Consider the following 12,362-nt stretch of genomic DNA (forward strand, 5'->3'; position numbering starts at 1 on the left):
AAATGCCATGATTTATAAATCCAGTAATAAAAGAGTTGGTAACCTTTCTTCCATATCTTCCATCAGCATTAACACACTCCCCCTAAGCACGCCCCGCCCCCCAGTGTATCACTAGGCAGATCATTAGTCTCAATGAGTCAGCTGTAATGACAGGCTCTGGTGGAGGCAGGAGGCAGGCTGCACTGCAGGGAGGAGGCATTCTGCTTCCAAATCATTCTCCTGTGCCATAAGCAGCGAAGAAAAGCCTGCTCACTGACCCTGATGGTAAGCGGGGAGGCTGTGTAGCAACTCGAAGTAAATCAAATTGCCAGATGTTTTATGGGAAAGAAGACTAGAATGCTACAACCCAAGCTGCAAAGCAGGATATCTAAATAAAACACAGCCATGTTACAAGCAAATGATGTGTGAAGTTGGACAATAGTGGTCAGAGCTGATCATTATTGGGCACTTCTCATGCACTGACCTCAGTAGTGAACTATTTAACCTTGACTGCATCCCTGTAAAATAGATGCCACCACTTTTCCAATTTCCAGGGAAGGAAACAGACTTAAATAACTTACCTCAAGTCACACTTTGTGCTGAGGCTATAATTTATTTATTTTTATTTTTAATTTATTTTTATTGTTGTTCAAATACACTTGTCTCCATTTTCACCCTACCATGCCCCCTGCCCCTGTAATTTAGATGCAGAAGGCTAATTCCAGAACACATGCTCACACACACACACACACACACACACACACACACACACATACTTTCCCTTTCTCCTAAACATATATTCCATATTTTTCTCTATCTATATGTGTGTATATGTACATGTATGTGTACTTAGAGTAAACTGATATAAATTGGTAACTATTGCTAGTATCTAGGATAATACCCAATATACATTTAGGTTAGCACTTACACATTATGTAAGTATTTATACTAGGACCCTAACATAACAACATTTAAAATTTATTCAAAGCAGACTCTATAAATTTAAATGTCACGCGCATCTCTTTCTTTGGAAGTCATCACTAATTTCTAGAACAGGTTAGGTCTCCCTGTCGGGTATGTCCAAAGCACCCTATTTTCTGAGTGATAACATTCTCTACCCATAATTGTAAGTACTTGCTTAATGTCTGGCTGTGGCACTCATGAAGACAGTAACACGTCTTTCTTGTTCACCAGTATAACCCCAATATCTTTTATAGTACCACGCACACAGTATGCACTCAATAAATACTTAATGATTAAATGAACACAGTCATAACAACACTTGTCTTTATATCAATCTTTCTACAAATTAGAATTAGTAAAAACGTTACCATTCTGTAGAAATTAATGGAAAACTAATTTAACGGAAATTAAAGATTAGTGGAAAATCCTACATTTGTTTGTGCTGCCATCATAATCAATTTTGTACACATACACATATGCATATGGAGTCAGTCCCGACCCCTGCTAGAGCACCCACACACAACCATGTCCCGCACGTGCGTGCTGGAGCTGCCATGAGGAGCACTTCAAGTTAAATTCTGTAATGTTGCAATGAACAACCAATTCCTTCTTTTGAACATAACTTATATCTCTGTAAGTTTACTGTGGTTATAAGAGGGTAACATCAGAATTTTTCTAAAGAACTACTACTACATGAAAAAAATGAAGTGTCTGCCCTGACCTGTGTGGCTCAGTTGTCTGGGCCCGGTACAAATTCCAGGTCAGGGCATGTACTGGGGGTTCGGGTTTGTCCTGGTCCCGGCTCATACAAGAGGCAATTGACTGGTGTTTCTCTACCTCTCTTTCTCCCTCCCTTCCCATCTCTAAAAAATAAATAAATAAAGTCTTTAAAAAATAAATAAAATCTAAATAAAAGAAAAAATAAAATATCCTATAAAAACATTTTTTCCCATTCATAAGTAAAGAAACACAAAACTTATTACTCAATTATTTTCAAGATTTATCCAAGTCATTACATTTTTGTTTGATATACACATGGACACTATAAATCCCTCTGGTCTCACATTATGTTCAGGTTTGAGTGTTTATGTTAGTATGCCAGGAGGAAGGAAAAGGAGAAAAAAGAAAGAAATAAAAAAATGGCAAGATGGATGAGAAGGACACACACCTAAGAGACGATGAAAGTCTTTGAGGGCAGCTCTTAAGTAAGGGGGACAGTGCGCCGTCTGTATGATAACTTGTGTTTGCAACAACAGCCATCCAGAAGCTGGTATTTTTCTCCTAGGCTTGACACCCGCAACTTTCCCACCTGGTACTTAGGTTAACAATCATACTCGGAGTGCAACTGGTCAACCTGTTAAACCTCTCAAGTATGGACAACTGAGAGACAACACAGCAGCAAAAGATATCTATTTTTACATACATACATATATATGTATATACATATATAATTTATTTTTAAACTATTTCATATATTCCACAAACTATATCTATTGAATGTCACACATTCAAAATTAATCACTGATATTTGTATAGCTATTTAAAGAAAAAATACAATGGAGGAATTTTCAAGTTCCAATGCTTTCTTTCCCCCAATATGACTCCCTAAGGCAGGCATGCCCCAAGGTTAAACCCTCACCTCCATGGATGTGGAGTCCTTATCTCTAAGCAAGTGATTGTCAATTTTCCACAGTCTGTTTACTCCTGATGCATCCTACATATGCATGGTGTGCAGGATGTCAAAGCTGAGGGGTTTCAAAAGAGACTTCTTTCTCCTGACCAAAGCTAACACTGCCGGAGACTCATTTTTCCTGACTGACAACAGCCCGCCTCTCCCTGTGCCTCAGGATGGAAGCTTTCACTCTGTTCCACTGCCTATTAGATGTCAAATGTTTCTCCCTCAGTGTTTTTCAAATCTCTGGAGAAAACAGTTCTACCAGTCCCTTACTACTTCTTTCAAACTGCTTTAGAAGAATCTTTAAATTTCTCCCTGCCTCTCATCCTAAAAATCAAAGATGATCAAACCTTTCTCAAAAAATTCTCAAATTTCCACCTTGCATTGAGATTGTAACTCAAACTCTTTCTCTCAGTATTTATAGACCTTTAGAATATAATCTCTACTTACTTTTTTTTAAGAAAGATTTTATTTATTTATTTTCAGAGAGAAAACAAAGGAGGGAGAAAGAGAAGGAGAGAAATATCGATGTGCAATCGGTCGCCTCTCGAACCGGCAACCTTTCGGTTCGTAGGCTGGCACCCAGTCCACTGAGCCACACCAGCCAGGGCTAATATCTCTACTTACTTTTTAGGATAATCTTTTAAAACATTCCTTGCCTCTCCCAATGTTTACCATTCCTGAACAAAACCTGGATATCACTCACCCTAAAGCCTTTGCTTAAGTCATTTATTCAATTTGGAGCACTCTGAGCTGCCTGAAGTCCTCCCAGCCCCTTGATGTGCGGCCCCTTGAGTCCCTTCACAAAGTTATCTTAGATTCTTCACAGTTAAAAAATTCATTTCTCCTATTTTTCCAGCACATTTTCACAATTCTATTATGGCACTTACCACAGCACATCTTTGATAGGAAGTGCCTATCTCTTCTATCTCTTGTGAATTCCTAGAAGGAAGAAGCCATACCATTTTACCTTCATGATTCCTACACAGGGGCTTATAGACAAGAGCTCATGGAACGCTTGTGGATCACTGAGTAAAGAAAAAATGAGTGAATATTCTTTAACTTTGTAATTTTATTCATAATGACCCTTGCCTGTTTGAGGAAACTATTTAACTTCTGTTTTGGGTTTTGAAATTGTCTACACATAGTAACCCTTCTCTTGGGGGCTTAAGGGTATGTGCTGTTCCTGTTAGTTCCCCACTTGTGGAGCTCCAGTCAGATGAGAAATCCTGTTTTATAATCTACTTCTGCACACAAGCAAGTGTGACCCAAACTCAGGGTTCATCTCCTGGGAGTCGAAAGCTTCAATCCTGAGTGAAGCAAAAGCTGTCTAACATTTATACAGCTTAAAGTTACTGAATCACATTCTTTCTCTTTTGAGTGAGGGATACATTAAAAAACAACTGTGTGTTTTAGACTGTTATGGCTGTAAGAGTAAGGAAATACATCATCAGTGAGTCTGATGGAGGTCCAAGAGGGAGCTCCTGGGTTTCATCATTACCAGAGACTCAACAAATCACTTCGAAGACCAGGAAGACACCAGACATAAGAAACAAGTGCATCTTGGGTATGGCACCTTCTTGGTCCCTTTCCTTAATTCTCTTTCAGTTTGAATGCAACCACAGAGTATGAATAATGAAAACCCTTTCAGAGCTATCAAGCCATGAAAAGATACCGAGAAACTTTAATGCACATTACTAAGTAAAAGGAGTCAATCTGAAAGGGCTATATACTGTATGACTCAAACTGTATGACATTCTGGAAAAGGCAAAACTATGGAGCCAGTAAAAAGATCAGTGCTTGCCGGAGTTGGAGGTGGGGAGGGATGAATACATAGAACATAGAGGATTTTGAGAGCAGTGAAAATACTCTGTATAAAACCATAATAGCGGATATATGTCATCACACATTTGTCCAAACCCACAGAATATACAACAGCAAGAGTGAACCCTAATGTAAACTATGGACTGTGGGTGATAATGTGTCAGTGCAGGTTCATCAGTTGTAATACATGGGCCGCTCTGGTGGGGAGCATTGATAACGGGAAAGGCCGTGTATCTGTGGGGGGACAAGGGAAGTCTCTGTACCTTCCCCTTGATATTCTGTGAATCCCAAACTGCTCTAAAAAACAAAGTCTTAGTAAAAATAAAACAAATATAAAAATCTTTCACATTGTATAATGTGTTAATAAACAAAAAATCTATCCTATTTGATTTTCCTAATGATCCTGCCAGGTGGGTATTATATCTTCCACTTCAAAGATTATAAAACAGAGACTCAAGGGAGGTTAAATTCTCAAGATCACATGATTATTAACTGCACTGACAGATCTAAATATTACAGTGGTTAGAAACATTAGTTTTATAGTGTAACACTAACCCTAACACACGCTACATTATAAATTGGTTCACTGGGTAAAATGAACCAATTTATCCATTGATGAGCTGTGTTGTTTTGGAATATTTACCTAAATTCTCAGAGCCTCTGTTTACACATCTATAAAACTGAATCATAATAGTGCCCACTTCATTCCGCTGCTTTGTGGATTACTTGAGTTTGTGGATATGAAGTAAATCGCACAGGGTGTATGTGGTCCATGGTAGGAGCTCATCAGTGATATTGCATCAGTAGTGTTAGTGTCAGCAGCAGCACCCCAGATGTGCTGGGTGCAAATAAAGTGATCCAGGTGCCCCTTGCTTGGTGACTCAGAACAGAAGCTACCACTTACTCTTAAGTTTTCCTACCAGTATTTAACTGAATAGAATTCTGATAGGAATTCTGTACTTTCATGGCTTCCCCAGCAGCCCAGTCACACAATGTGGCCTAGGCCTCAGGCCCCTCTTTACTGCAATATCAAGAAATATATGTTTGGTCTTTGTCTCCAGTTCCTGGCACAGCTTCCAAAAGTCTCGTGACTTCCTGAGTGACAGAGGTGAGAGGGGAGTTTTTGTTTTTCGTAATAGTCCTCTTTCCACACCTGAGTTCATATTAATGACACCTCTTGGAGGATGGGGTCTCCTTGCCAGAGGAACCCACCTCGTGGGTGGAGCATTGGAACTTTCTGTCCCATTCCTGGACCTTTGAGGAGAGGAGAGGAGAGGAGAGGAGAGGAGAGAGCTTGGAGAGTGACTTAACCACCAATGGCCAAAATGAAATCACTCATGCTTACACAATGAACCTCCAAAACCCCTAAGCAATGGGGTTTGGGGGTCTTCTGGGTTGGTGAACACATCGAGGTACTGGAAGGGTGGTGCACGCAGGGGGCTTGCAAGCTCTGCGCCCCTCCCCCATGCCTTGCTGTATGCATCTCACTGGGCTGTTCCTGAGTTGTTTCCTTTTTAATAAATAGGTATTAGAAATTAAAGGGCTTTCCTGAGTTCTATGAGCCATTCTAGCAAATTAGCAAACCCCAGATGGAGGATGGGGGAACCCCCAACTTATATCCAGGTAAGATGACGTGGGAGTTTCAACTGGCCTTTGAAGTGGGGATTGTGGGGGCAATCTTGTGGGACTGATCTCTTAAGTGGTGGGGTCTGTGCTAACTCACAGTAGTGCCAGCATTGTCAATGTGAGGGAAAACACCCCACACATTTTGTCAGAAGTGTTGTGAGTAGTACAGAGCATGAGGTTTCTGCTTTACTGGCTTTCTGTTCTATGACCAATAAACAGGAGACAGGGCAATCATGTCAAAGAACAGGAAACCAAAGGAAATATCAGCATGTCGGTCAATCCCAGAGATTTTCACAACCAGGCAACTAATTTCTTATGAAGAGGCAAAGTGAGTTCTGAAGCCCTTAGCAGATATGCTTGGTATATCTCTCATGTTCCACTTGAGTCGTCTTAATATGTTTAGGCTATTAAAAAAACAATAACAACTGTGACCTTCAGTTGGTTTAATAGAAAGGATTCTACATTTTATACTTACAGTATACTTTATATATACAAATTCAGAATGGCTAGGGAGTGTGATTTTAATATTTTTACTGAAGACAGTCTTGTACCACTGCTTTTTAGATTTCTATTATTTTCCCCAACCCTGCTGAAGCGAACGCTGTGGTCTACAGAGTGGGTCCTCAGTGGCTTCGCTGCATCATGGACTGGAAAGGGCCTGCGATGAAGCAGGACACCTCCCACCTGAAGAATATCACGATTTTAGCAAAACAGTTGCTTCCCAGAAAACTGGCCACACTTTTCAAGTTTTCTTTTTTCTAGTGACTCTCAGGTGAATGAACTGGTATCTTTCTGGCTACGTGTGAAAAACTGGGTGTTTGTTTTTTACAGGGTGTTATTGCTATGTAAGGGTAAGAAGAGTTGAGAGGTTCATGACTATGATTGTGTCGTACCAATTAATTACTAAGTAGGGATATTTAATAACCTGCTGAAGGAAGTCAGAAGTTTAAAGTGCCAAAGAGTTAATTTTTTTTCACATACTCAGCATCATTCTAAACAGGAAAAAGTAGTTCCTGATGTGTAGATGATTAAAGTCCTTACAGAAACATTTTTCCTTCATGGGGTCTAATCTGGGAAGAGAAAAGAGCTTGGATAGTGGACTGAATGAGAATAGTGGGTGGATATGAGACCAGAGGTCTCAGCAAGGTCAAGGACAAGATATGATCAGGGGACTGGAGAACGGGAAGGCTAGGAGATTAGGAAAACCCCACCAGCCCACCTGCCTCCAGGGGCTGTTGCAGAGGCTGAAGGAGAGAGTGGATGCAGAGCAGGATTGGTCCTGGGGTGCCGCCTAGGGGGCAGAATGTCACTCTTGGCTCTGCCTCTTGCTGACCAAGTGGTCTTGCAAAAGTTACTTATGTTATGAGGAAATTATGTTAATTTCTGTGCAGATGCAATGAGATAACAGATAGAATATACTTTGTGCTAGTTAGCACTCAGAGGTTAGTTATTATTTATTACTTTTTTATTACCTCAGGTCCCCTATTGAAAACTGCAACCCCAGTATGCTCCATTCTACTTTCCTGTTTTATTTTTTCTCTAGAACATATTGCCATCTCCAGTATATTTTACTTATTTATCTTATTTTTGACTTGCCACATTACAATGGAAGCTCCAAGCGACAGGAATTGTTTTCTGTTTTGTTCACTACCAGGGCCTGCCTAGGACAGTGCTAGTATATGCAGTACTCAATATGAATTTGTTGAAGGAAAGAATCATGGCCTAATATATAGGAAGGGTGACCAATTGTTAGTTACAAATAGCCAAAATGACCCCTGCCAGTGGGGACCATTTCCAAGATGTGGCCAGAGGTGTGGGTTGCTGAGTAGAGTGGAAGAAAAGTTTGTGGGAGCTGACAAAGTCAGAGAGGCCCTGGAGCCAGACCTGCAGAGCTGCAGGACTTTCCATGGGGAGTGCCACAGGAGACCTGCTGGTCCCTGGGGAGAGCTGGGGTGCAGTCAAGGAAACAGGTGGGCGATTTGGGCAGAGAGCCCTCAAGTGTAGAACAGGGTGTTGCGGGGGAGGAGATGTCTTGAAGGCGGGATGGGAGTAAGAGCAGTAAAGAGCACAGAGCAGCCTACAGATGTGTGTGCAAGATGCTGAGAGCCCAGGAGATGGAGATGATATCGACATGAGGGCACTCAAGAATGTATGGTTGCAGGGTTTGTTTTTTTTTCATCACCACATACATGGTGATTTTGTAGTTAAATCAGCTAAGCAAGGAGAAGGACTGCACCTTTCCGGAAACATTTTGATGGTAAAATGCTCTTGGAAACTGTTCAAATATGTAGCACATTTCCTACTTGTCATGGAAATATCTTTCCCTTCCTCCCATCTCAGAAGGATACTTGATAGCTTCAATAGGATATACTCCTGGGAGAATGAATTAAAAAAGTTATTACTTTTTGTAACCTTGACTTTTTTATTAATGTAATTTACATAGGTTAAAATTTCAATGAAATTGTTTATAAAAGCAAAACATTAAAAAAAGCTTTGAGACAACAGTGTGGTGATGGCCAGAGGGAAGTGGAGGTGGGCAAAGGGGGCAGGGGAAACGGGGATATCTGTAATAGTATCAATAATAAAAATAAAGGAAAAGAAAACAAGAAAGCTTTGGAACTCTTGTGAGTTACAACTGCTGTCTAACACTTTCCTATGCCTCTAGTTCAATTAATTTGGAAAGGTGAAGCCCCTCATGTTACCTCCAAAGAAACTCACAAGCCAGTGTTCATTAGCTGGTCCATCAGTGGCTCAAACCTTTACCCGCTGACTACGATGCAGGAGCAAAGCAATGAATATGACGGGGTGAACTTTTGAACACTATAAACACACTATTTAGAGGCCAATGAATAATAATTTAAATGAATTTAGAAAAAGTGAATCTTTTTGACATGGAAATCTTTCTTCCTCTTCTACATTCCTTGAATGAAGAATTGAAGAGGATAATTAATATTAATAATAACAAATGCGGGTAAAATCAGAGTGCCCCCGAGAAGAATATGCCAGAAATGTTATCTAGTAAACCATGTTTAATGGCAATATTTTGGGAATATAAAAATTTGGGAAGGGGCACCATTCTCAAGGCACTTGAACATGCCACCATTTCTATGTCATTTTATCATCACAGCAGAAAATTTAAAAAATCCTTTCAGGTTGATCTAGCTAAAAATATCTGAGACTAATGTTTATAAATAATGAAAAAAAACCATCTCCATTCTTAAAACATAGGTGTTCTTGCTCAGGTGGCAAGGTGTTATCTTTAGTTCCCCCTAAATTTTCCCCTGAAGTTGATTCTGAGGTACTTCTATCTTTACAAGCATTGCTCGGTGAGTTAAGGAGGGACACACATGAGTGATATGGCTGCCCTGGAGTCCCCTGGGAAGCTCTGTTTATATTTCCCAGATTTGAGCAAAGTCCAAATAATGATAACTCGGCACTACAGATTCCAAGTAATTTCTATTAAAACTTTCTTGCATGATCTCTCTTGGCCCAAACTGAGAGGCTTAAGGAATTTGGTTCTTAATAATTGGAATAACAATGTTACCAAATTTAGACAGTCAGAAATCTACTAAGAAAGTTTGTATTTTCTGAAAGTAAAAAATGTGGTCCACATTATGTTATTTCACACATTTGTTAATATTTGTGTTTGATTGATAATACATATTTTAAAAACAAACCAACAACCAAAAATTGTCTTTAGATTAGTATCTTTCAGGAAAGAATATCTCTCTTTTTAAAGAAACCCCAACTAAAACACAAGCAAATGAGCCAATAGATAACTCCAAAGCCAAAGCAAACAGCAACAACACAAAACCTGCCAAAGTGTTTTTTGTTTTTTTTTTTTTTGTTTTTTTTTTTTAAGATTCAGACCATTACTGAGGATTGCTGGTAATGTATCACCTAATTTCCTGGTTGGAAGAGGGTGCACTACTGCTCTGAGGCCGGACTGAACCAGAGCAAGGACCTTTACAAGTGCAAGTGCAGGTATTTTTGGTGCCTCAGGATTACCAACCTACTCAACCCACTCCTTTGGAAATGTGTTGATCAGTAAAAAGACACCTGGGCATTTTTCAATTCCATCTTATTCAAAGAGAAAGTATAGAAGGTCATAAGTTTGTAGACTTTGCATCTTGTCATTACAAAATCAGTGACCTGAGACAATCAAGTCTTCCAGCGTGATATGGACTGTCTGTCCTCCTGTCCTCTTCCTGAGCCAGGACAAGAAATCAGGTAATTGGAAAGTTTTAAATCTGACTATATTTTTGCTGCTATCCAAACTACTACAAGCTAAGGACTTCCATTTCTAGGACCATCCTGTGAGGAAAACTCACCGTTCACAGAAAAAAGCCACACCACACACCTATGACTGAAGGATCTGTCAGTCACTTCCACTTTTAAAACTGCACAGAAACACACCAACTCTGGAGTACTTTCCTGTTGTCACGGAACACAGACACGAGTTCAATATTGAGATTCAATTCTAGGGCAGAATAGTTTTTGGCCAATTTTTGATCCCTGAATATATATAGCTATTTAAAATGATAAAAAATAGGGGCTTAAGTGATAAATATTTATGTGTAAGATGACCCATCTATTAAATTACTTCATTTTCCCTCCATTAGTTTAAATGGGTCATTTTATCAAATGCTGGGCCTGTTAAAATTATTTAGAATTTAAATATAAAATAGAAGAATATTAATCCTTAGTGCAGAACATAAATTATCCAACAGTAAGGTTAGATATTTCACACATTCCTGTGTATTTCCCTTAATCTCCTAAAATGGGGTCCACCGATAATTGTCCATTGTACTGCAGTCATTCCCGTGTGGTTTCAGGAGACGTAAACAGAACTCACTAAAATACACCCTCACTTCTTTCTCTTCCTCATTTTTCTGATCTTCCATGTAGCTTCCTTGTTATAAGGATATTTATATATATTTACATTTTACGAAAATGAATGTTATATCTGAAATATTAATTATCCAAAACAGAGTTAAATGCCAATTTCAACCAAAAATGTCTTTATATTTGTTGCATTGCATTTGCAAAAGTATGAGGAAAGAGCCCTGGTTGACAGAGTTAAGTTCCTTGGACAAAAAGGTGTTTGTTTGTTTGTTTTTCAATTTAACAAAGTTAATTAAGCCACTGATATTAAATGCAAATTAGCTTTAATTTTTAATATTAAAAATTGAAGATCCCATACAAACCAAATTCATGTAATATTTCTTTAGTATTTAATATTTTCTAAGTAGTCATAGCATTTTTATATAGAGACTGGGTCTTTTGAAGAGAATTGGGATTTTGAAATGCAGACAGGGGACAAAGGATGAGGGGAATATAAATTAGAATCTGGTATGCTATGTACTACTTACCTTCAAAAGTCAAATAAAACTTTCCTCTGTCAAACCAAACGAGGGAAGGCTGTTCATTCTCTGTATGGCCAGGAGTTGAAGCGGGATGGGAAAGGTTAAGGAGAGGGAGAGAGAAGGACACAGTATGAGTTAGAGAGCAGGTCATTAATCTCACTATGGGGGAGGGCAGAGGCACTGCATGCCATTAGCGTGCAGGGGAAAGGGAAGGTTGGCGATCTATGGGGTTTTGTTCTGGTTTTTAGTTCAGGAAACAGAAAGCAAAGCGAAGCTATGGAGGCCTAAAGGGATGGGCACGTGTTGTTGGTAGCTTGATACTGGGTGCTTGTGCGCATGGAGCGGAAGTCTTCCTGGCCATGCAGGGGCGTCAGCATATTTTAACTGCACTAGTTTGGGCAAACTATCATTCAGCAATTGCTGTATCCATTTCACCTTCAATGTCAACCCCTTCTATGTTTTCAAAAAGATAAATGCAGTTATGGGTCATATAAACTTAGTTTAAATTTTAAATGACAATAGCATTGCATGTGTCAATTTAATATTCCTGGAAGATATCATACATCTTCCGTCCCTGTCCCTGGAATCACCTTAGGAAGCCAGACACAAAACACCTTTTACCTATGTACCAAAGAGAAAACAAGATTGCTAACAGTGTTCTATTCTTTTTTAAATTAAAAAGCAGTCACTGGACATGTAATTCTGAGCAGTTAAATTATTCTTTCCTTTATAAATTCACAAAGCAATAATAGCATCTCACCTTTTTTGATCCTTTTCACTGAGAAACTGTCATGCAACCTGCTGCTTTCTAATATGTTCACTTAAAACAAGTCAATGGCACGAAGTCCACAATGAACAGGAAACAGACAGGGTGCATCTGAGAGGCACTGGACACTCATGAGGTGCACAGCATGTCCATGAAGTTTTTA

General features: G+C 39.3%; 1 protein-coding gene across 15 annotated transcripts in view; it reads right to left on the minus strand.

Annotated features, from left to right (window-relative positions):
• Positions 1-12,362, minus strand: part of SGIP1 (SH3GL interacting endocytic adaptor 1) — a 193,839-nt gene that overhangs the window by 32,098 nt on the left and 149,379 nt on the right. For 6 of the 15 annotated variants that reach the window (XM_045835389.1, XM_045835387.1, XM_045835382.1 and 3 more), the window contains one exon: positions 11,440-11,499. The exons of the other annotated variants lie outside the window; for them this stretch is intronic. In XM_045835389.1, the coding sequence (XP_045691345.1) occupies positions 11,440-11,499 (60 nt within the window). The remainder of the gene's footprint in view (positions 1-11,439; positions 11,500-12,362) is intronic. 15 annotated transcript variants of the gene reach the window in all.

The sequence above is a fragment of the Phyllostomus hastatus genome, unplaced genomic scaffold (genome assembly GCF_019186645.2).
Source record: "Phyllostomus hastatus isolate PE091 unplaced genomic scaffold, TTU_PhHast_1.1 phas_contig_209, whole genome shotgun sequence".
Classification (NCBI taxonomy): domain Eukaryota; kingdom Metazoa; phylum Chordata; class Mammalia; order Chiroptera; family Phyllostomidae; genus Phyllostomus; species Phyllostomus hastatus.